Source organism: Vidua chalybeata, chromosome 22 (assembly GCF_026979565.1).
Source record: "Vidua chalybeata isolate OUT-0048 chromosome 22, bVidCha1 merged haplotype, whole genome shotgun sequence".
NCBI classification, from domain to species: domain Eukaryota; kingdom Metazoa; phylum Chordata; class Aves; order Passeriformes; family Viduidae; genus Vidua; species Vidua chalybeata.
Genome location: NC_071551.1, coordinates 6,201,929 through 6,223,605, shown reverse-complemented (window position 1 = coordinate 6,223,605; position 21,677 = coordinate 6,201,929). Strand labels below are relative to the sequence as shown.

Sequence of the window (21,677 nt, the reverse complement as noted above, 5' to 3'; positions counted from 1 at the left end):
CCCCAGCCCTGGGACGGCCCCGCTGGGCAGCGCTAGGACCTGTGTGCAATGCTCCTCCCAGAAGATTAGCCAATATTCCCAGGGCAGGGCAGCTCCCCAGCCTTTTCTACTCTTTCTTTCCTTTATAAACGTGTTTTTCCTTCTTCCAGCTCATTCCAGACAGCAGAACTTTGGATTTCTCGCAGCTTTTCTTCCCCCTTTTTTTTTTTTTCTTTCCCTCTGGTTACTGGCCTGCTGCCAGTGCCTCGCAGGGCCAAAGTTTTATCTATCGGGATATATTTTTCAAACCAAGCCCAGCTGCAACACGGACTAAATCCCCGCTCCTGGGGCGAGCTTAACTCGGCGGAGGAAGAGCAGCAGGAGCGCTGCGTGTGCCTCTCCTCCAGCTATTGCTGTCAGGATGGATTTATGGCTTTAAAAGGAGTTGGGGTGGGGGGAGGAAGGAAAATTCCCTCCAGGAGCCAGAGCTCGCACCAGAGCCCAGCAAAGCGCACGGCGAGCTCCAGGCATGGCAGTGGGATGGCGCTGGGAGCTGCTGGACCCGGACTATGACTGATCTCGGGCTTTTGGCGTGCCCCCACAGAGCCCCGGCCGTGGATTTAAGGTAGTTTGGCCAGGACCAGGCTCTGCTATGTTGGCCAAGGTGGTGCTTTCCCTTTTTCTGTGGCTGCGGTTTGCTGCGGGACAGGACGCACCTGAGGCAGGTGAGTGCCTGGAAAGGCAAAAGCGTTCCTCTGGTGCTTTACCCCCCGTTTCATGCCTCCTGCTCTCCCTCATAAACCCTTTTCACAATAAAAGCTGAGCCTACGGTGCTGCTTTAGGTGTTTAGAGGTGCTCGTGTACAAGGAACAAACCAACCTGTCCGCGATTGCAGGGAGAAAGTGCTTGGAAAGTAATTTTGTCGTGTTTGATCGCAGTGGGGAAGAGGAAATTGTTCCAGAAATTCGCAGAGTTAAGAGTAATCCTGTGGAAAAGTCCTCGCTCCTCACAGCGGGCTGGAGGACGGGCAGTGAGAGGAGTCCAGGCGGTAATTAACACCGTGTTCTCCTGCTAATCTCTGTAATTCAATCACTTCAGCCCCGCTGTGAAACGCTTTCTCTTGGGTACTGCTGGTGGAAAATGAAAATGGGTCAGTCCTGCAGAGCTGGCCTTGGGAAGGGGACGTGCAGGAGATGGAAGTCTCGTTCCCGGACCCTGGGCAGGGCTCATCCCCGCCTGAGCTGCTGCAGCTCGGTCTGTCCTGCCCTGTGCTCGGTAATGGAGCAGGTTCTGTGCCTGCAGGGACGGTCGTGTTTGATTTCAGCGCGCCTGGGAGCTGCAATCCGCTGGGAAACCGCGGGGAACCTCGTGTGTGCCTGGCCAGGAGCCCTCGGGCACAGCAGCCCCGGCCGCTGGGGGCTGACAGCGCTGCTGGGGCACGGAGAGGCCGGGCTGGGCCTCAGAGCCCTCACGGGAGCTGGGTCTGTCCCTCAGTGTCCCCTGGGGTCTGTCCCTCAGTGTCCCCTGGGGTCTGTCCCTCAGTGTCCCCTGGGGTCTGTCCCTCACGGGGAGCTGGGTCTGTCCCTCAGTGTCCCCTGGGGTCTGTCCCTCAGTGTCCCCTGGGGTCTGTCCCTCCGTGTCCCCTGGGGTCTGTCCCTCACGGCGAGCTGGGGTCTGTCCCTCAGTGTCCCCTGGGGTCTGTCCCTCAGTGTCCCCTGGGGTCTGTCCCTCACGGCGAGCTGGGGTCTGTCCCTCAGTGTCCCCTGGGGTCTGTCCCTCAGTGTCCCACTGGGCCTCAGAGGCTTCACGGGAGCTGGGTCTGTCCCTCAACATCTTCTGGGGTCTGTCCCTCACGGCGAGCTGGGTCTGTCCCTCAGTGTCCCCTGGGTCTGTCCCTCAGTGTCCCCTGGGGTCTGTCCCTCACGGCGAGCTGGGTCTGTCCCTCAGTGTCCCCTGGGGTCTGTCCCTCAGTGTCCCCTGGGTCTGTCCCTCAGTGTCCCCTGGGTCTGTCCCTCACGGGAGCTGGGTCTGTCCCTCAGTGTCCCCTGGGGTCTGTCCCTCAGTGTCCCCTGGGTCTGTCCCTCACGGGAGCTGGGTCTGTCCCTCAGTGTCCCCTGGGGTCTGTCACTCAGTGTCCCCTGGGGTCTGTCACTCAGTGTCCCACTGGGCCTCAGAGCCTTCACGGGAGCTGGGTCTGTCCCTCAACATCTTCTGGGGTCTGTCCCTCACGGGGAGCTGGGTCTGTCCCTCAGTGTCCCCTGGGGTCTGTCCCTCAGTGTCCCCTGGGGTCTGTCCCTCACGGGGAGCTGGGTCTGTCCCTCAGTGTCCCCTGGGGTCTGTCCCTCCGTGTCCCACTGGGGTCTGTCCCTCATGGGGAGCTGGGTCTGTGCCTCAGTGTCCCAGTGGGGTCTGTCCCTCATGGGGAGCTGGGTCTGTGCCTCAGTGTCCCGCTGGGTCTGTGCCTCAGTGTCCCACTGGGGCAGGAGCAGTGCTCCTGGCATTGTCCCAGCACTCCAAGTCCACCCAGGCAGCAGCAGTTCCCATTGTCCCTCCCTCCTGCCACCCCGGGCGGTGTGGCATTTCCCAGCCCGGGCTCTGAACAATGCTCAGGCCTTCAGGGGTGTGACAAAGCCAGCCATGGCATTCCAGAAGGGTTGTGCCCTGCTCCAGAGGCAGTGTGTGGGCTTGGGATGAGCTGGGCTTGGGATGAGCTGGGTTACGGATGAGCTGGGCTTGGGATGAGCTGGGTTAGGGTTGAGCTGTGTTTGGGATGAGCTGAGTTAGGGATGAACTGCATTTGGGATGAGCTGGTTTAGGGTTGAGCTGGGTTTGGGAAGTGCTGGGTTGGGGATGAGCTGGGTTTGGGGTGAGCTGGATTTGGGATGAGCTGGGTTAGGGATGAGCTGGATTTGGGATGAGCTGGGTTAGGGATGAGCTGGGTTTGGGGTGAGCTGGGTTTGGGGTGAGCTGGGTTAGGGATGAGCTGTGTTTGGGATGAGCTGAATTAGGGATGAGCTGATTTAGGGATGAACTGCATTTGGGGTGAGCTGGGTTTGGGGTGAGCTGGGTTAGGGATGAGCTGGGTTAGGGATGAGCTGGGTTAGGGTTGAGCTGTGTTTGGCCTCTCCCCCGGGAGGCAATGACCCCTCTGGGCAGGAGATGCCTATCCCAGCCTGGCACAGCTCCTTGCCCAGAGGGTTTGTGATGCTGTGCCACAGTCACAGGGACAGGAATATTTTGGGATATCTGTCCAGAACACCGTTTCCTTGGGATTTGGCTGAATGTCAGTGACTGTGACTGCATTCTCAGCTGCAGTGGGCAAAGTGAGGAAGCTGCTGGGTGGCCCCTGGGGCTTGCACACCTCAGGAATGACTGCATTGTTCTGGACAATGGGTTCTGGATTGTTCTGGACAATGGGTTTTGGATTCCTGCACAAAGTCAAGGCAAGCCATGACCAATTCCCCCTTCCCTCTTCGGGCCCAGATTCAGATCTCGGCTACATCCATGTAAAGTGCAGCCTTTTGATGGTTTGGGCTTGGAAAAATGGAATTTGATTGTCGTTTCCTGGGCTGGCATCAGCAGAAAATGACGGGGATGTTGCTGTTGTGAGTGAAAAATGCAGACATGGCCCATCCAAGCACACTCTGTGGGGCACCCTGCCCTCACTGAGCTCTGAAGCACTGGCACAATTCTATGGTCCCAGAAATGTTGCTAAAACAGCAGAGAGAGTGAAACTCTTGGGAAGATCAGGAGAGATGGCAGCACAGCTCCCCTCCAGCTGCTGGGATTTGCCTGAAGGGCCATTTCTCAGCCTCAACTCTGTGCCGCGGATGAGCTGGAACCTCTAAAGGCTTTTAACCACACAAGTACTCTGTGCTTGCTGGATGTCAGCCCTTCATCAGGCAGGTGACCTCCCCATCTCCCGTGGGGTCTCTGAAGTGTAAAACCCCTCCTGGCTGGCTTGGGGGGAGAATTCTCTGCCAGGTTGAGGTGGTGCCTTCCTCCTCCTCCTGCCTCTCACTGTGATCCAGAGGGGCCACAGGGAAGCTCAGCCCGTGCTCCTCAGTTCCCTCACATCGCTGGACTTTTTTCCAAGCGGTGAGAGAAGACAAGGGTGGGATGTCAAACACAGTTAAGCCAGACAGGACATGATCCTTCTTGGCTGTAACTGAGCCCCACGAGCTCCAAGGCTGTGCAAACCAGGCGTGTGGAGCGTGTTCTGCTCCCAGCTGAGAGCGTGGGGAGCTCCGCGAGCGGATGTCTCCTGTCAGCATCACAGGGAAGCCTGGCCAGCTGTTTTCCTCCTGGAAAAGCCAGCAGGCAGCGTTGTGTTCCCATAGTGACATTTTGCTCCCATACCAAGCCCTTCAAAACGCTTCTGAGCGCAGTGCATTGACCTGGCATCACGCAGGGGGTGACCACAGGGCCCTGCTGTGTGTCCCTGTCACTCCCCAGGCTCCAGCAGAGCGCAGTGATCAGATCTGCAGCTATCCCTGACAGCTCAGGAGTCAGGGAAGTGCTCACGGGTGCCCCTTTGCCTCCAAACCCCCCCTGAAAAGTGAGAAATCCTCATCTGGCGCCTCGCCACACCGTCTGAAGTGAGGGAAGTGCCTGAAAACAGCAGCTGCTTGCGTAAGCGGGGATTTGCTGGTAACAAACCTCTGCAGCCCCACCTCTGGCACGGATGGCATGTTTGTACTGGATGCAGGACAAGGAGCAGGAGGAAGGATGAGGGAATTGAAAGCCTGGACCTGCAGGGGAGGGTGATTTCAGTGTCTGGTGGCTTTCTGAGCCTTGCCACGCTCCTGAGGTGGGGAGAGAGCCTTTGTCTCGATTTTTTTAATGTATTCTTTCTGCTGAACAGGAGGAATTTGTTTCCATCTCATGCAGGACTGAGTGTTACAGATGGGATGGGGTTTGGATGAAGGAGGAGCCTTCTGCTTGACCCACAGAGGGTCTCTTTCCTTCCAAAACACACCCCTGCCCTTTAGCTGCTGGTTTTGTTAACCAAGGCAGAACCCTGGGATGTCAGACTGGGGCTCTCCCTAATTAACAGCAATGAGTAATGGGGAAAACCAGCATTTAAGGGATGTGGATGTGATGCCCTGCTCTAGTGGTGCCCCAGAGCTGCAGGGTATAGGGCTGTGCCTCCCCAAACCTCTGTTCTTTTGGGGTCTCACACAAAAGGACACGGCTGTGAGTCCCCAAACCTCTGTTCTTTTGGGGTCTCACACAAAAGGACGCGGCTGTGACTCCCCAAACCTTTGTTCTTTCGGGGTTTCACACTGGAGTTCACCTGCATGTTCCCCATGCAGGTAGCTCTGGCAGCAGTGGGATTTCTGCTCCCTTGGGCGAATTCCCAGCTCCCCTCCCAGTGCTTGTGCTCATGACCCCGTTGTTTACTGCTGCAAGAACGTCCTTTGGCCATTGATCCCTGCCCTGCCAGGGCCAGACGCTTTTCCAGCTGCTTGCTGCAACATTTGGGAATTGAGGGACACTTCTCAAAGCGGTGAGGAGCAGAGGGGAAGAACAACCCCGTGCTGCCAAGATCTCTCCCATGTGAGAAATGATCCTCACTTCCAAAGAATTTAAAAGGTTTATTAAAACCTTATCAAAAATAGAAGGCTGAATAGAGGAAATATTAGGGCACTGGGAGCAGAGGACTTTTCCCACCATGTGCTCATCCACACCATGGAGGTTTTGCCTTTTAACCCTTTAGCTCCTCCCAAAGTTCTGTCCATGGACTCCTTCTTCTCCATCCAGTGGTGGGGTTTAAATCCTTAAATCTTGATTGGAGGTCAGGTGCTGCCACTGTAACAAGCCAACCCTCCCAAATGTCTCAGGCCACCCCTGATAACAGCACAAGGGGGGTAAAACATAACTATAACTCTATAAAACTTCTCTTAACATATATACATGATATTTGCCTTTTAATGGTGAGGGCCACCATGGCATTGCTCATCTATCACACCCGTGGTCCTGCCAGCCAAACCAGTGGCTTGTGCTCCTTCCAGCAGAGGGGAGAGCTCAGAGCTGTGCTGTGCCTTTGTGCATCCAGCAGCACCACCCAGAGCCCTGCTGGAATGCCACTGGCAGCTCTGGGATGCGGTGGCAGGGACCTGTGGGGTCACAGTTCAGCTCTGCTGGGTGGTGTGGTGATTCCTGGACTTCACTTTGGTTTTCTGCCTGGCTCTGAGCTCCAGGGTGCTGCAGGGGAGTGTCTGTGGCTCAGGGTGAGCTGTGCTGGGTCACGCAGAACTGGCTGGGATCCAGCTGGGGTGCAGGTCTGAGCACAGAATCAGGGAATGACTGGGGTTGGAGGGACCTTAAATCTCATCCCATTCCACCCCCTGCCATGGCAGGGACACCTTCCACTGTCCCAGGTGGCTCTAAGCCCCATCCAACCTGACCTTGGACACTTCCAGGGATCCAGGGGCAGCCACAGCTTCTCTGGGCAACCTGTGCCAGGGCCCCACCACCCTCATTTGGGGAATTTCTCATTGGGAATTTGTTCCCATCTAAGCCTCCTCCCTGTCAGTCTGAAGCCATCCCCTTTGCCCTGTCACTCCGTGCCCTCATGAACAGTCACTCCTAGGTAACTTGAACTTTCTCCATTCCTGAGTGCTCTCCCGTTGTTCCAGGAGATCCCTTGTGCCTCTGCCATCTCAGCCAGCACCTCTCCCCGAATCCTGGGGTTTGGCACAAGACAACCAAGCTTCCCCAGCAGGTGCCTGTGCAGGTTTTGGGCTCACACCACTCCACTAATGCTGTTCCTTCTCTCTCCCCTGCCAGGTGCCCAGCCATCCATCTCCAACGCAGAGGGGGACCTCCTCTTCCTGCTGGACAGCTCTGCCAGCGTCTCCCACTATGAGTTCTCCAAAGTCAAGGAATTCATGTGGGACCTTTTGCACCCTTTCACCTTTGGCCCTAGGGACATCCAGACCAGCATCATCCACATCAGCACCACGCCCACCATGGAGTTCCCGTTTGACCGGCACCTGACCAGTGGCACCGTGAGAAAAGCCATCAGGGACACGCGGCAGCTCATGGGTGACACCAACACGGGCAAAGCGCTGTCCTACGCCAAGGAAAAGCTCTTTAGTGGCGAGGCTGGGGCCCGGCCAGACGTGCCCAAGGTGCTGGTGTGGGTGACAGATGGCTTCTCCACGGACGACATCTCCGAGCCCATGCAGCTGCTGAAGGACATGGGCGTGACCGTGTTCATTGTCAGCACCGGCCGCGGCAACTTCCTGGAGCTCTCGGCCGCCGCCAGCCAGCCCTCGGACAAACACCTGCACTTTGTGGACGTGGATGACCTGCCCATCATCACCAAGGAGCTCAGGGATGGCATCCTGGGTAGGCTGGCACTGGGAGGTGGCAGCAGGGCTGAGGGTGGGTGTAGCAGTGTGGGGTTTAGATGGTGGGTGCTGTTACCTGTTCCCCAAAAAGCATCTTTGTTGCTACTGAGTAAGAAAGTGGTATAGACTCACAAGAAGGCTGGTATGTACAACTTTAATATGAATAACTCTTTTTTTTTTATAGACTGTTTAACAGACTGGATAATTAACAAAAACACCTTTCTTATAAACAATCCTTGAGAAGGACAGGAAAACAGAAAGTAAGAAAACAGTACTTGTAGGTTGTTTATAATAACAAGCTATCATTGCTTTTCTACAACTCCTTAAACATCTCACAAGTCCACTGTGAGAAAACTTTTCTGGTTTTCTCGCTCTCTGACCAGGCTGTCACATCCACACATCTCCTGTGGAAAAGCTGCTTGGGTGGAAAATTTTCCTGTGGAAAATTCAGGCAAAGCAGTCGAGTCCACACACACCACGGCTAGCTCGGCCAAGAGAGGCAGAAGGGCCTTTTGTATGATCCTGTCTCATCAAAGGTTTATTCCAGCGTGCTGAAGGGAAATCAGGGACAAAAGACCACGTGCTGTGCACAAGGTTAAGTGTGGGGTGGCACGGGGGTGGCACAAAGGGCAGGGCAAAGAGTATTACCCTACAGGGGAGATGGGCTGGCCACCACAACCCATGAGGGGACAGGGAAAGGACAAACCATGAGAATTTGGGACATAACGGGGAAGGGAACAGGAGTGGTTCATGGTGTTGTGCAAGACTCCATGGGGAAGTCTTTTCTTTCAGCCTAAGTGGGGAAAACTCTGTGGTAAATTCTTCCAAGGCAATGCCCTGGGGATTTCCCTGAGGGGGGAGGACTCAGAGGGTTCCACAGGTGGGTTTGTGTTTGGCTTTGTGGGGTGGGCAGTGGGAGAATCCCCCAAATCTCACACCCATCCTGACCCCAAAGTGCTGCCCTGGAAAATTGTGGGGTTTGCCCACCATGCTGCAGGTCCAAGTATAAACCAAGGCTTCTGGGGAGTCTGGGACAAATATTTGCCCTTGGAATATTTGAATGAGTGGGACAGATTCCCTTTGGTGAGATGAACTTGTGTTTGTGAGGAGTTCAGCTGGGAATGAGGAACTCGGGCAGCAAAATATCCGAATTCCTTAAAACCCCACAAGCCTTTGAAATGAGTCATGCAGGTCAGGCATCTGCACAAGCCAGGCAGAGCACGAAAATGCCCCACCTGCACAGGCTGTTAACCAAAGGTTTCCCAAACAGGAATGATTTCACCTCAGCAAGATTGTGGACACAAAGTGCCTGAGCACTCGAGTTGATTTTTGCTCTCAGGGTTATTATTTTCTTTTCCTCTCAAACGTTGTCTGTCTCTGTGCCAGCTGATGGAGGAACATGAACGTGTTGCACATATCCGAAATGGGATGTGTGTCCCTGGCAAGGATTTGGTGCTGTCAGCTCCCTCCAACTCTTATTTTGGATAGATCTGATTCCTTAAATACATCATCAAGGGCTGAGACCTCCAACTCCTGCAGTTGTTCTCTTACAAAATACAATTAAGGACGGTGCCTGCTGTCAGCATTGAGACTATAGGAAAGGAATGTTTTTGTTCCATAAATCCCCCGTTCTAACGTGTTCCACATCTGCCAGATCCATGGCCTGACTTGGCCAGCACAACCTTTGGAAGAACAGCCCAGCCCTGCCTCAGCAGGCCAAGTGTTACCTCTGTGTTCCTCGTGGGGCTGTAGTGGTGGCTGGGAGAGGGAAATGCCACTGGAAATCCCACTGCTGCCAGAGCTACCTGCATGGGAGCACCAGTGTGAAACTCCAAAAGAACAAAGGTTAGGGGAGTCACAGTCATGTCCTTTTGTGTGAAACCCCAAAAGAACAAAGGTTAGGGGAGTCACAGCCATGTCCTTTTGTGTAAGACCCCAAAAGAACAAAGGTTTGGGAGTCATAGCTGTGTCCTTTTGTGTGAAACCCCAAAAGAACAGAGGTTTCGGGAATCACAGCCATGTCCTTTTGGGTGAAACCTCAAAGAACAAAGGGGAGTCACAGCTGTGTCCTTTTGGGTGAAACCCCAAAAGAACAGAGGTTTGGGGAGTCATAGTTGTGTCCTTTTGTGTGAAATCTGAAAATAACAGAAGTTTGGGGAGTCACAGCTGTGTCCTTTTGGGTGAAACCCCAAAAGAACAAGGGGTAGTCCCAGCCATGTCCTTTTGGGTGAAACCCCAAAAGAACAGAGGTTTGGGGAGTCACAGCCATGTCCTTTTGTGTGAAACCCCAAAGAACAGAGGTTTGGGGAGGCACAGCTGTGTCCTTTTGTGTGAAACCCCAAAGAACAGAGGTTTGGGGAGGCACAGCCCTGTCCTTTTGTCTGTACCCTGCAGCTCTGGGGCACCACAAGAGTGGGGCATCACATCCACATCCCTTAAAGGCAGCAGGTTGGCGTTGTCACCACTCCAGGTTTTCAGAGCATCCAGGAAAGGCTTTGAGGAGATCAAATCCCATGATCTTAACCCAGGACAGGCTTTGGAAGGCGAGGGCACTGCCATCTGCCCCTGGGCTTTGTCTCAGCCTCCCACATGCCTGTGGATTTCTTTGGAATGCTCAGGGAGTTTCTGTGACTTTGCAGGCTGCCCACAGATTTTTCTGGAGGTCCTCTCTCCGTTGGAAATGCTGATTTTATTCCTTATTTGACTTCTGCTGTGTGAGGTGGGTTGGGGCTGGCTTTGGTGCCCCAGTAACCCTTTCCACAGAATCCTCTGTGTGTGGCAATTCTTTCCTGTTCCCAATCACAATCATTAAAAAAAAAAAAAAAACACTCTCAAGGACTGTGCTCTCCCCCAAACACCCAATTCTCTCCCATGTGAGAATTGGGCAGCACCATCACTCCTCCTCCTGCCCCAGCCACCCCACAGACCTCCAGGTATTTTGTTTGAGTGCATCCTGACAAAATAGCATCCCAAAAATTAGAAGTCTGTAGCACAGGAGATCATAAAGTCTGCAGAGGTCACAACTGCTGTGCCTGAGGGCAGCACTCTGTGAATCCAGCGAGCCTAAAACATCCTGGGCTGGGATTTTGATGCAAGGTGAGATTCCCACACGAATCCAGGGGTTGCAAAGTGCCAGATTTTGGTCACACCACCTGATTTCACCATAAAAAAAACACTTAAGTCCACTGCTCCCTACCTGGAGGAGGAAGCCCTCAGCCACCACCCCTCCTGGGATGGCAGGGACAGGCATCATCTTGGCAGGCAGGAATTAATCAGGCCTTTCCAGCTCTGGAATGGCCCAGACTGGTTTAATTATCTCTTATCTTCATCTCCTGTAAAAAAAAAAACAAAACAAAAAAAAACAAACAAAAAAAAAAAAAAACAAAAAAAAAAAAACAACAAAAAAAAAAAAAAAAAACAAAACAAAAAACAGTGGAGGAGGCTTTTGGAGAGGCACAAACAAGCTTTGTCAGGAGCTGCTCTCCTCCTTCCATCTCCTCTCCAGGAATGGGGTGTTTCCTGCCTGCTCCACACATTTTCCAAACCAAGGCTTCCTGCCAAGCTGCTGCTGCCTCAGGTGGGCTCAGGAGCCTCAGTCTCCACAGGGAGACACTGCTGAGATGTGGTGGAGCTGAAATGGCTCCAGAGCTGCTGCTGCTGCTCTCTGAGGGCTGCAGGGCAGGGGCTGTGCATGCCTGGGGGGTCTCCACTGCCTGGTTTTCCTCGGCCCATGCAGGAATTCTGCAGAATGCAGCTCCCTGCCAGCCTGGCTGTGGCACAGCTGGCTCCTGGCGGGCACCTCCGCCCTTCCCAGAGGGAAGGGAAGCTTCCCAGGCTGTGCAGGAGCTCAGGCTCCTTCTGTTGGATCTTGGATGTGCCCAAAATGTGGCATTTGGTGCTCTCCTGCTGGGGAAGGACCTTCAGCGTTGTGAAACCAAGGCATTCCTCCGAGGTGACATCAGGCCCTGTGCCTGCAGCCACTTGCTCTGTGCTCAGCCCAGTTAAGCTGAGGCTGCCGACTCCTTCCAGCCTTTGGCAGCAGCTCCTGAGCCAGGCTTTGCAGGAGCCTGCGTGTCCCGCAGGCCCTGAGCATCACCACATGCCACATGTGCTCAGGGCAGGGCATTTCTGACCCAAAGCCAGGGGCTGGGGGAGTCCTGCTGCAGGGAAGGCTGTGATGTCTGATGTCTCACCTGGCACTGAGTCCAAGCAGGTGAGCACATCCCAGACCCTGCAGGTGGCACGAGTGCTGTCCCCCCTCCCAGAGTCAGAACCTTTCCCCACTCGTATCAAAGCAGGGAAATAGACCCAGGAAGGAGAAGGGATTTGTCCCAAATCCCAGCTGCAGCTTCTCAGACCCAGGTTAGGACAGGTTCTCCTGCCTGGCTGCATTTCTTACCTTCATCATGAAACCAGCAGCACTCCTGCAAGTCTGATCCTGATCCCTCCAGAGCTCGTGGCTGCAGAGCAGGGTCTGGAGTCACCGAGAGGCAGGAGATGGAGGGAAAGTGCCACCAGCAGAGTGCCACCAGGCAGGCACTGGCTGGGTCCAGTGCAGGATATTAATTATTAATTATAATTTTTAATTATTGCTGCTTTCCTCTGGGAACAGAGGGGCTGGGAAACACATTGTGTGTTTCTGAGCCCTTTTCTGACCCAGAAATGGGGAAACCGAGAGGTGTTTGAAAAACTTGTATTTTATTTTCAGTCTCATGTGAAGGGTGAGACAATACAGATGTTATCATTCACGCTGCTCCAATCAGACGTTAACAGTTTCTTAATTATAATACGTTATAAGTGTTTCTTGGCTTATTGTTTTAGCTACACTATGTTGTAAATATTTTAAAGCCAATCATCTAAAATTACCCCCCGTGGCTCCTACTCCAATGCATCTTTCATAGTTCCATTTTCCCAAAGTATCTAATCTTTTTTGCAAGGCCATCCTTTGAAACTTGTTTCTGGTTCCATTTCTCTCTCAGCAATGTCTGTCCTGTTCCATGGCATTTCTAAATCAGCATTTCTTATCTCAAGGTTTGCATACAAATGTGTGAGCCTTCTGTCAGGCTTGGAGAATTCCCTACAAATCAATTTCTCACAATTGTGGGCATTTATTTATTCATTTTTCTGTGGTTTATTGCCCTCTTTGTGTGCTGAAGGCTTCTGGGCTCTGGCAACAAGGGGCAGAGCTGTTGGCTGTGGGCTTCCTGCCCCCTGTCCTTTGATCTGCCCCCTTTATTCACAGTGTCCCTGCCTCCAAGCTCACTTATTTCCATTCCCTGAGCTTTTGGCAGGATTTTTGGCAGCACTGAGGCCTTTCCTGCGCTCCCTGTTCCTTCGTGGCTTGGCCCCTGGTGTTTGTGGGGCTCACAGAAGGGTGCAGTGCCCCAGGACTCTTGAGTGGGTGGAGTGCAGCTGCCCGGGATGGGATGGGATGGGATGGGATGGGATGGGAGCAGGGAAATGTTCCTGCCTGCCTGGGACGGCCAGGGAACAGCTCAGAGGAAAAACTGAGGCTGTTTTATTTGGTACAGAGAAGTTGGCAGGGCTCGGAGCAGCTCAGAGGAGGAGAGCTGATCCTCTCCCGGCTAAAGGACAAGTCTGGGAGTGCAAAGCAACCCCAGCTTGCAGGTTTGGGAGGAATTTTGTGCCTCCCTTCACCTCTGTGCAATGGGGAGCCAGTGAGAACTGCCTGGAGTGCTCTGTGAGTGCTTGAGCATGAGCTAGAAGGTTCTTTATAAGGATTTAGCGGCACTTCAAGCCTCGGGGTGGTCTTAAAAATCCTTTAAAACCAGAAGAGATCTCTGTGCCTCCCTATGCCACTTCCCTGGAGCTAGGAACAAAGCCCTGTGTGTTTGTGCCCCTCTGGAAGCCCAGAGAACAGTGGAATTCTGCCCAAAATGGGCTCAGAAGGCCACGCCTGTCAGAAGGGTCAAGGAGCAGAAGGAGCTGGGGGAGCTGCCCAGCACCACCAGAGGGATTTGTGCCTGGCATTTGTGCCTGGAGCTCTGTTGCCCTGATTTTTAAAAGTGTTAAGTTTTCTTTTATAGTTCTTTTGAAAGTTTTAAAGTTCTCATAAAACTTCTTCAGCCTTCTGACAGTGTTTACATCTTTCTACTGGAGTTCTCACACGCTGTTCACGTAAACAATGTTTGTTTTGCATTCTCCTTTGTGGGAGGAGAGAATTGATGGATGTTGGTTTGACCAGTGTGCTTGGAGAGGTGACAATTTCACCCTCCAATCCACTGTCACTTTTAGAATTCTATATATTACGAGGTCCGAAATAAAATTCACTTTTTTTCTCTCTTGAACTCACCAAACTTCTGTGTCCTCATTTCGTGTCCAGTAGTGACAGAGCTCAAAGGTAGCACGAGCCTCGAGGAGAAGCAGGGGCAGGGAGAGGTGAGGTGGCACAAGAGGGCTCTGAGTGCTGAATGTCACCGAACAAGGGAGCTCTGTGAGCCCTGCAGGGAGTGACCTCAGCTGGGCTGGGTCCAGCTGGCTCAGCAGAGCTGGGCACTCCCCTGTGGAAACCCAGGGCACTGGGAGTATTTCTCTGTCTGCTCTGGGGTGTCCTGACTCCCAGGGGAGCACTGACTTTGACCCTCATTCATGGAGAAAGCTTCCAAAGCCTCAAGGTAAGCTAGAAACCACAAAAGTGTGAAATAGATTGCAGAGATTGTAGAGAGTAGTGTAGTGTGTCCCATGGGTGAGAAATTGAGGTTCTGGGATTTTCAGTATGTTCTAGATGGGTTCAAGATGGGTTGATGTCAGCAGTGATTTCTGTCCCCTTGTCCCTCTCCCAGATGCCATCCAAGCCAACCGGCTCCACGCCACAGACGTCACCTCCAGCAGCTTCCGCCTGGTGTGGCCCAAGCTCCTGTCCCAGGAAACCGGCTACTACAGCCTGGAGTATGGCCCCAGAGCTGATCCAGCACGGAGGAGCACGCAGCAGGTGTCTGGGGCTCACAGCAGCCTCGTGCTCAGCGACCTCGCACCAGAAACCACCTACGAGGTGGCTCTGATCCCTGAATCCAACGTGCACTACTTCCCCCCCCAGACCACCAGGGTCACGACACTGGCAGGTAAAATGGGCACGGCTTGGGCACAGTCCCTCCCTGGGGACAAGGAGGTGATCCCTGTCTCCCACCTGGGGCTGCAGGTGGAGATGGAGGATGCTGGAATGACCTGAGGGAAATCTGTGTTAGAGGGGGAAGAACTCGGAGCAGGATCGGCCTCTCTGTGCAGAAAACAACTCAGATTTATGCTGGGGAGCAGCCTGCAAAAAGGGGGCAAACTGAAAACCTGGCCTGGGGTGGCAAAGTCAAGGTGGGCTTGTACACAGTATTAATTTTCTGCATGCAAGAACGATTCTGGCTGAAAGGTGGAGAAACCCTTTTCTTTGGGCTGAGCAGTGTGATGAGTATCAACATCTGCTTGCTGGGCTGATTTTAATTTCCAGCGGGTTGATTTTAATTCCTTGCTGGGTTGATTTTAATTCCACACCCTTGAAGCCCACTATGATGCAGGTCAATAATGCTCATTAAATCCTCATTCACATCTCTCTCCATTGCTTCCAGAGGAAATCAGCCCAGTTCAGGTTCTCATCTCGGAGTCTGGGCCTCGCAGCTTCCACGTCAGCTGGGCTCCTGTGCTGGACAGCGTGGCCAGCTACCAGGTCCTGTATGGGCCACTCCCAGGGAACTCAGTCAAGGTGCTGCAGGTGGATGGGAGGCACAACAGCACCGTGGTGGAGCACCTGGCACCCAACACCACCTACCTGGTGACAGTGACTGCAATCTATAGATCTGGCAAGGAGAAATCCCTGTCAGCCAAGGCCTGCACCCAGGAAGGTGAGCGAGGGCAAGTGGCAGCCTGGAGGGTCCCTAGAGGGTCACCTGCCTCGGGGTGAAGCCAGAGGACTCAGAATCCAGTCCCTGGGGTGGGAAAGCTGCACGAGCAGCTCTGGATGTGCAGCAGATGTGTCAGGGCTGGAAGAGAGTCACACACACAGTGCCAGCTGCTAATGGGGCATGGCCGAGCTGCTGGCACCCCTGCAGATCCAAGAATGTCCCTAAAGAAGAAAGGAAGGTGCCTTTCCCTCCCTCCTGACTCCTCTGTGCCTGTTCCTTGGGGTGATTTGGCATCACAAGGGTAGAAGGGATGAAGTTAAGAAGTTAATGAGCAGCAACTTGTGCTCTGTGAAGAAGTACCTGTGAGGATATTGCAGGAGGCAAAGTCTGGCTCTTATCAGGACTCAGGAGTGAGGAGGAGCTCAGGGGATGACAGAGCTGAGGGTGTGGGAGGTGACTGCCAGTGAAATAAAGACTTTTATGCTGGTACCAGGGCAAAGGTAAGGACTAATTAATGTGAGCTCAGAATTTATAGAATCCCAGGTTGGAAGAGACCTTCAAGACCATCAAGTCCAACCCAGCCCCAACACCTCAACTCAACCCTGGCACCCAGTGCCACATCCAGGCTTTGTTAAACACAGACTGGTGACAAAATGGTGACTCCACCACCTCCCCGGGCAGGGAGAACTTTATCCCCCTTTCCACAAAAAAAAACTTTATCACCCTTTCTGTAAAAAACTTTTTCCTACTAACCAACCTACATTTCCCTTGGTGCAGCTGGAGGCTGTGTCCTCTCACAGCTCCTTCAGCGGGGCGATGCAGAGTGATTTTACCTCTGCCCCCCAAGGCCAGGCTGGGTTTGCAGCATCCCCCTGGGGGAGCAGGGATCACTCTGGAACAATGCCCCGCACTAAGGCGGATCCTCTCCCTGCAGAGGGCTCCAGGGTGAGGCACCTCCGCTTCGAGGACGTGGGTCCCAACAGCCTGCGAGCCTCCTGGGACTCTGCCCAGGGCGCCGTGCTGGGTTACCGGGTGCGCTGCCGGCGGCAGAGCGGCCGCTCCTCCGTGCTCAGCGTGTCCCCGCAGGTGGGTGGAGAAACGACCGGGTGACATCGGCTTTTGCAATGTTTGCCTGCATTAAAGCGCGTTAAAATTAAAATGCAGGCAAATCTCGGCTAATCTGTGCGGAGGGAGAGCCTGCAGGTTATAGATGCAAATTATAATATTGGCTTTTTGCGAATGTTAAAATGGATTTTATATCCATTTAAAGTGTTAAAGTAACTTTGTTATAAAGAGACAGTTCTTATTTCTGTTGTTAATTAAGCTTAGTGAAATAGCAGATATCAGTATGTGTTATAGATGCATACTATAATATTGGCTTTTTGCGAATGTTAAAATGGATTTTATATATAGTTTTACTGGAATTATAGTTGGATTTTATAGTTTTTATTTCTGTTGTTAATTAAGCTTAGTGAAATGGCTGACATAAGTATATGTTATAGGTATACTGATATCTGCTGATATAAGTATGTGTTAAAGTAACTTTGTTATAAAGAGACAGTTCTTATTTCTGTTGTTAATTAAGCTTAGTGAAATAGCTGATATCAGTATGTGTTATAGATACATACTATAATATTGGCTTTTTGCAATGGAGTGTTAAAGTTATACAGATGTAGAGTTATATATATAGTTATATACATAAAGATATAGAGTTATAGATATATAAAGTTATAAAGATAGAGAGTTATATATATATAAAGTTATAGAGATACAGAGTTATATATATATATAAATAAAGATAGATATATTATAAATATATATATAAGACTTTGTTATAAAGATATATTTTTTATTTCTGTTGTTAATGAAGCTTAGTGCAATAGCTGATATCAGTATGGTTGTGTTAAAATGCCTGCTGGGATGGGATAACATCCCATGAACACTGGATGAGGGCCCTGCTGTTGATATTCCAATTATCAGCACTCACTGTCTGAAGGCAGTGTGGGCCAGGGCCCAAAACCTGGAGGAGATAAGAATGGACTAAAACCACAACAAGGAATATGGATGCTCTAAAAAGGTGGAACTGAGGAGGAGCCAAGTTAAACAGTTTTTGGAACATGTAAACTAGTTTAGGGAAACGTTTACTATGCATAAGGATCTATGAATATGCAACAGGCTGATGTAATTAAAGGTATTTAAGGGGTATCCCTAAAGAGAACAGTGCACTCTTGGCTGAGCCAATAACCTTTGCTCTGTGGTCCTTGTCTCCTATTGTCCTTTATGAAACTTTTTACATTTTTGCTCTGTGGTCCTTGTCTCCTATTGACCTTTATGAAACATTTGACATTTTTGCTCTGTGGTCCTTGTCTCCTATTGTCCTTTATGAAACTTTTTATATTTTTGCTCTACGGTCCTTGTCTCCTATTGACCTTTATGAAACATTTTACATTTTTGCTCTGTGGTCCTTGTCTCCTATTGACCTTTATGAAACATTTTACATTTTCACAGGGGAGTGATAACACTGTACACACCGGGCTGTTCTTTGCCTGTTGGCCAGGAGCACCCCAGCGCTGGAATTTTTTCCTCTCTTATTTTATCCCTCATTAAACTTTACCAAAATTCTTGACCTTCTCCCTCGTTTTGCAGGTGCACAGCGTGCTGCTCAACGACCTGCCCTCGGGCACCAGGGGCAAGGTGTGTGTGCAGCCTGTGTACAGCAACCAGCCTGGCAAGAGGCTCTGCCGCAGCGTGCACAGGCAGCCAGGTGAGCTGAGGGCATCCTTGTGGAGTTACGAGTGGGTTTTGGGTCTTCAAAGGGACAGCAGCTGGTTGTTGTAAAGTTGTTTATTGCATGAATACATCAGCCTGAAAGAAGAGTTCGTGCTAAAAGTCCGTGCTAAAAGCTTTTGGAATTGATGCCTTGTGAAAGCTGGCCTAGAACAGAGGCTGGGCAGAGCTAAAGAATAAAGCAGGGATTTATTAAAGGATCTCCTCATGGATCCACCTTGGGCAGCACCAGAGCCCAGCCAGGGCTGCACCCAAGGTGAACCCAAATGGTCCCAAGAAATGGATGATTGGTCACAAAATGATCAGCTCTGCTCCATTTGCACCTTGGAGTTGATTGTCCCATTCCAGCTTTAGCCCAGGCACTCCCATCCTGCTTGTTTTTCTCTCTCCAGCCCACGCTGTTTGTGCTCCTGGGCCTGAGCTTTGGATCATTTGTCCTTGGTGCCCAGCTGGAGCAGGAATTGTTTTGTCTCCCTGCTCTGTGCACAGAGCTCAGCATCCCCTCATGTGAAGCTCAGAGCCACACACTAAAGCAGCAGAGAATGTGAAAAATAGAAAAGCTGAACCTGAGGCATCAGCACAGAATGTGAAAAATAGAAAAGCTGAACCTGAGACATCAGCACAGAGTCCCAATGTTCCAAGCAGAAGCAGCAGCAGCTAGCAGAAGCTACTACCACTTCTTTTGCACCCCAATACAGGGAGATTTTATTCATAAATCATCCAATCAGCTAAAAACACGATTCTAAAGCATTCTTCCTACACCTGTCTGAGCTTAATTCCATTGTGGGAAAGTAGTTTTCAGTTCTTACACAAAATCTACAAATACAGTTCTATCTGTTCACATAAATAGTTCTATCTGGAAATGTAAGCAATATTCTGCTATGTTTTCATTATGTCTGGAGCTAAGTTAATTTTGTGGAAAGTAGCACTATTGAACTTTAAGCTAAGCTTTAGGGCTTTTACTAGCTAACACAGTCTCTCAAGGCACTTAAGATATATTTCTACTTACTTAAAACTTACACTCCTACTGTGTGGCTAAATATATTTCAGTTTTTCTAAAGGTACCAATTCAAATCCTGCATTCCTTTCTCTCTCTGAGGGGTTTGTGTTTCATGCATTCCAAAATCACAGAGGAGCCCCTCAGGGCTGGGATATTCTGTGCTCATCCCCGCCCTTGTTTCACCACAGGGACTGACCAAAATTGGGCTCTTTCCCCGGTTTTTAGGAGTAAGACTCCTCCTAGTGGAGTTCATTGCAGGCAGGAGGAAGAAGAGTACAGTGGAGACAGTCCCGGAGCTGCTTTGGGATAACAAGGGTGGGAACACTGCTAGAAGTGCTCTTTAAAAGTCTTTTGAAGCCTTGGTTGCCCTTCATTTTCCAACGTGGCAGAGGACAGGTAACAATTAAAGCCATTTATAAAGACACAACACTTCTTTCTTCCTTCTGCTGCCCAGAAACCACTTTCTGTCACGGGCATTGGAAGATCCCTGATAGGATGAGTAAAACCAAACAGGAGCTGCTAAAGAGAAGCTCCTTTTTCCCATCTAGGGGCTGCAGTGAGAGCAAAAATATGGGAGTAAAGCACATGAAACTCAATTTTCTTCATGGTGGAAAAAGCTTTTTCTTCTTATTCTTATTATTCAGTTTTCCAGACCTCCTGTGGGACTCCAGTTGGTTAGTAGTTTTCTTGCCAATTACATTATTGATTAGTAAAAGTTGTCATGCTGTATGGATTGGTCACTCAAACTCTCAGTGTCCACATGCTGGGAAGGTTGTTGATGAAAATATAGCTTTCATTTTTCTATCTAACAGTGTAAAACCAGTTTATACAGGTGCTAAGTTGGTTTTGACCCAGGAATAGATTGTTTTGTTAAATGAACTGCTCACACCAGGATTGATTTCACATGGGAACTTGCAAAATGCTAGCTTGGCTTAGAAGAAATGACAGGCCAGCCAGAGAAGGCCTGATTTTGTGAGGCTTTTCTTTGTAATTTTTCTACCTTACAGCAACATAAAAATGCCCCCAGGGGTGAGATCTGCGGCTCAGATGTGGAGAATGGGTGGCTAAAATTGACATTTCTATTCCTTGTGTCCTTCCAGCTACAGAGGCCCAAGGATACAGGCACAGAGAGCGTGACAGACCGCAGTGAGCTGACTCCCAGCAGAGCAAAGGTCTTGAATGGACAAGGATTTGGACAAAAAGGAGGAGCCAGGGGAGGAACAACCTCATCTCCCAGCCTGTGCTGTCCATTGAGGTGTCCTGCTTGTCCAGCCTGTCCCCAGCCAAGCTCTGCCAGGGTTTAAAAGGCTTGGCCTGGCTGGATGGAACAACCAAAGTGACTAAAAGATGCCAAATCTGTCCCCATTTCATGCAAACACAAGTAACAAACAGAAGGCCAAGTGGTGGATCCTCACTGTTGCTTGCTTGCTGCCTGTTCTCTATCTATTCAAGGTCAATCCTGATTTATTTCTTTTTTTGCAGCTTATGAGCACATTCAGGACTTGGTTGTTCATCTCAGAGAAAGATTCCACGTGGCCAAATCCATTCCTGCTGCCAACAGCCAGGGAACCTGGAGGGTGAGAGAGCAGGAACCCCAAAATCCTGGGAATGTGCTTCCCCAGCAGGACCCTCCAGGGCTCTCAGCTGAGCTCCAGGTGGAGCTGAGAGTCCAGAAAAGCCAGACAGGACCATCTAAAGCACTTATTTTTGTTTCTGTGGTCCTGCCTGGATCATTGCTCTGGCATTCCTGCAACCCCTTTTCACAAATGGGAGCGCTGCTGTCCTCGTGGAGATTAATTAACCTGTTCTGTGGCTAATTACAGGCAATAAGTCTCCAGCACTATCATTCCTCTGCACTCTGAACACACACAGCACATCTCTGGTGTCTTGTCTTGGGCTTCCACCCAGTGCTAAGCTTGAGCTACACTTAAAAATCAGGGGTTTTAAGGGAGAAGAGTAAATCTGATTATTTCCCTTTGCCCCTAAGCTTGAACTCACTGTCTCTAAGCCACTCTGGAAAGGGGAGCTGGGGAAAAAAAACCAAACAAACAAATTAATTATAAATACCTAGTGACCAAGCAAATGGTTTCAAAGTTCAGGGCTTAGGGCTGTAAAGAAATGTAGATATTTCTCTGCTAAACCCCAGCACCAGTGGGAACACCCTCCCTCAGTAACTCTTGCTCTGTTTTAAATTTATTGCTTGTTTGTCCTACATGTGGAACTCGGTTTTGAAGCAGTGCTGTTTGTTGGAGGGCCCCATGCAGCCTCACAAACCCTTCTTAAAACAGCTCCTTTTGGGGTCGAGAGGAACTTTTATCCCCAACTTTGTCCCCTGAGAGCTGAACCCTTCATCTCCACCTTTCTGGAGCATTTTTTTCCTTGGGCTGCCTTGTTCAGGAGAGAGAAGGGAGGTGAGTCACTCATTAACTCCATAAAGAGATTTTCACATGATTTGTGTCCTCCTTTGGAACGTGCATTTGTGACTGATTAATCTCAGTCACAAATGAGATTTGTGCTGAAGGGATCACAAAGCCCCTGGAACTGCTCATGCAATAAGATGGTTTTGTTTCTTCTTGCTGTAGGACAGAAATTAAGTTTGCACAACTCCCTGCATAGTTTATTAATGCATTAATTTTCATCCCCCCCCAGTTGTAACACACCCTTTTGAAGACAATTAAATATAAATACAAGAGCTTCTGAATG

At 50.9% G+C, this 21,677-nt stretch overlaps 1 protein-coding gene across 1 annotated transcript; it reads left to right on the top strand.

Moving 5' to 3' along the window:
- Positions 1-537: 537 nt before the first annotated feature.
- Positions 538-21,666, top strand: VWA1 (von Willebrand factor A domain containing 1). The gene is made up of 7 exons (XM_053962695.1): positions 538-704; positions 6,772-7,335; positions 14,141-14,419; positions 14,915-15,187; positions 16,122-16,273; positions 17,834-17,951; positions 20,075-21,666. The coding sequence occupies exons 1-7, from the start codon at positions 632-634 to the stop codon at positions 20,122-20,124; spliced, it is 1,509 nt and encodes a 502-aa protein (XP_053818670.1). The 5' UTR covers positions 538-631; the 3' UTR covers positions 20,125-21,666.
- Positions 21,667-21,677: the final 11 nt, after the last annotated feature.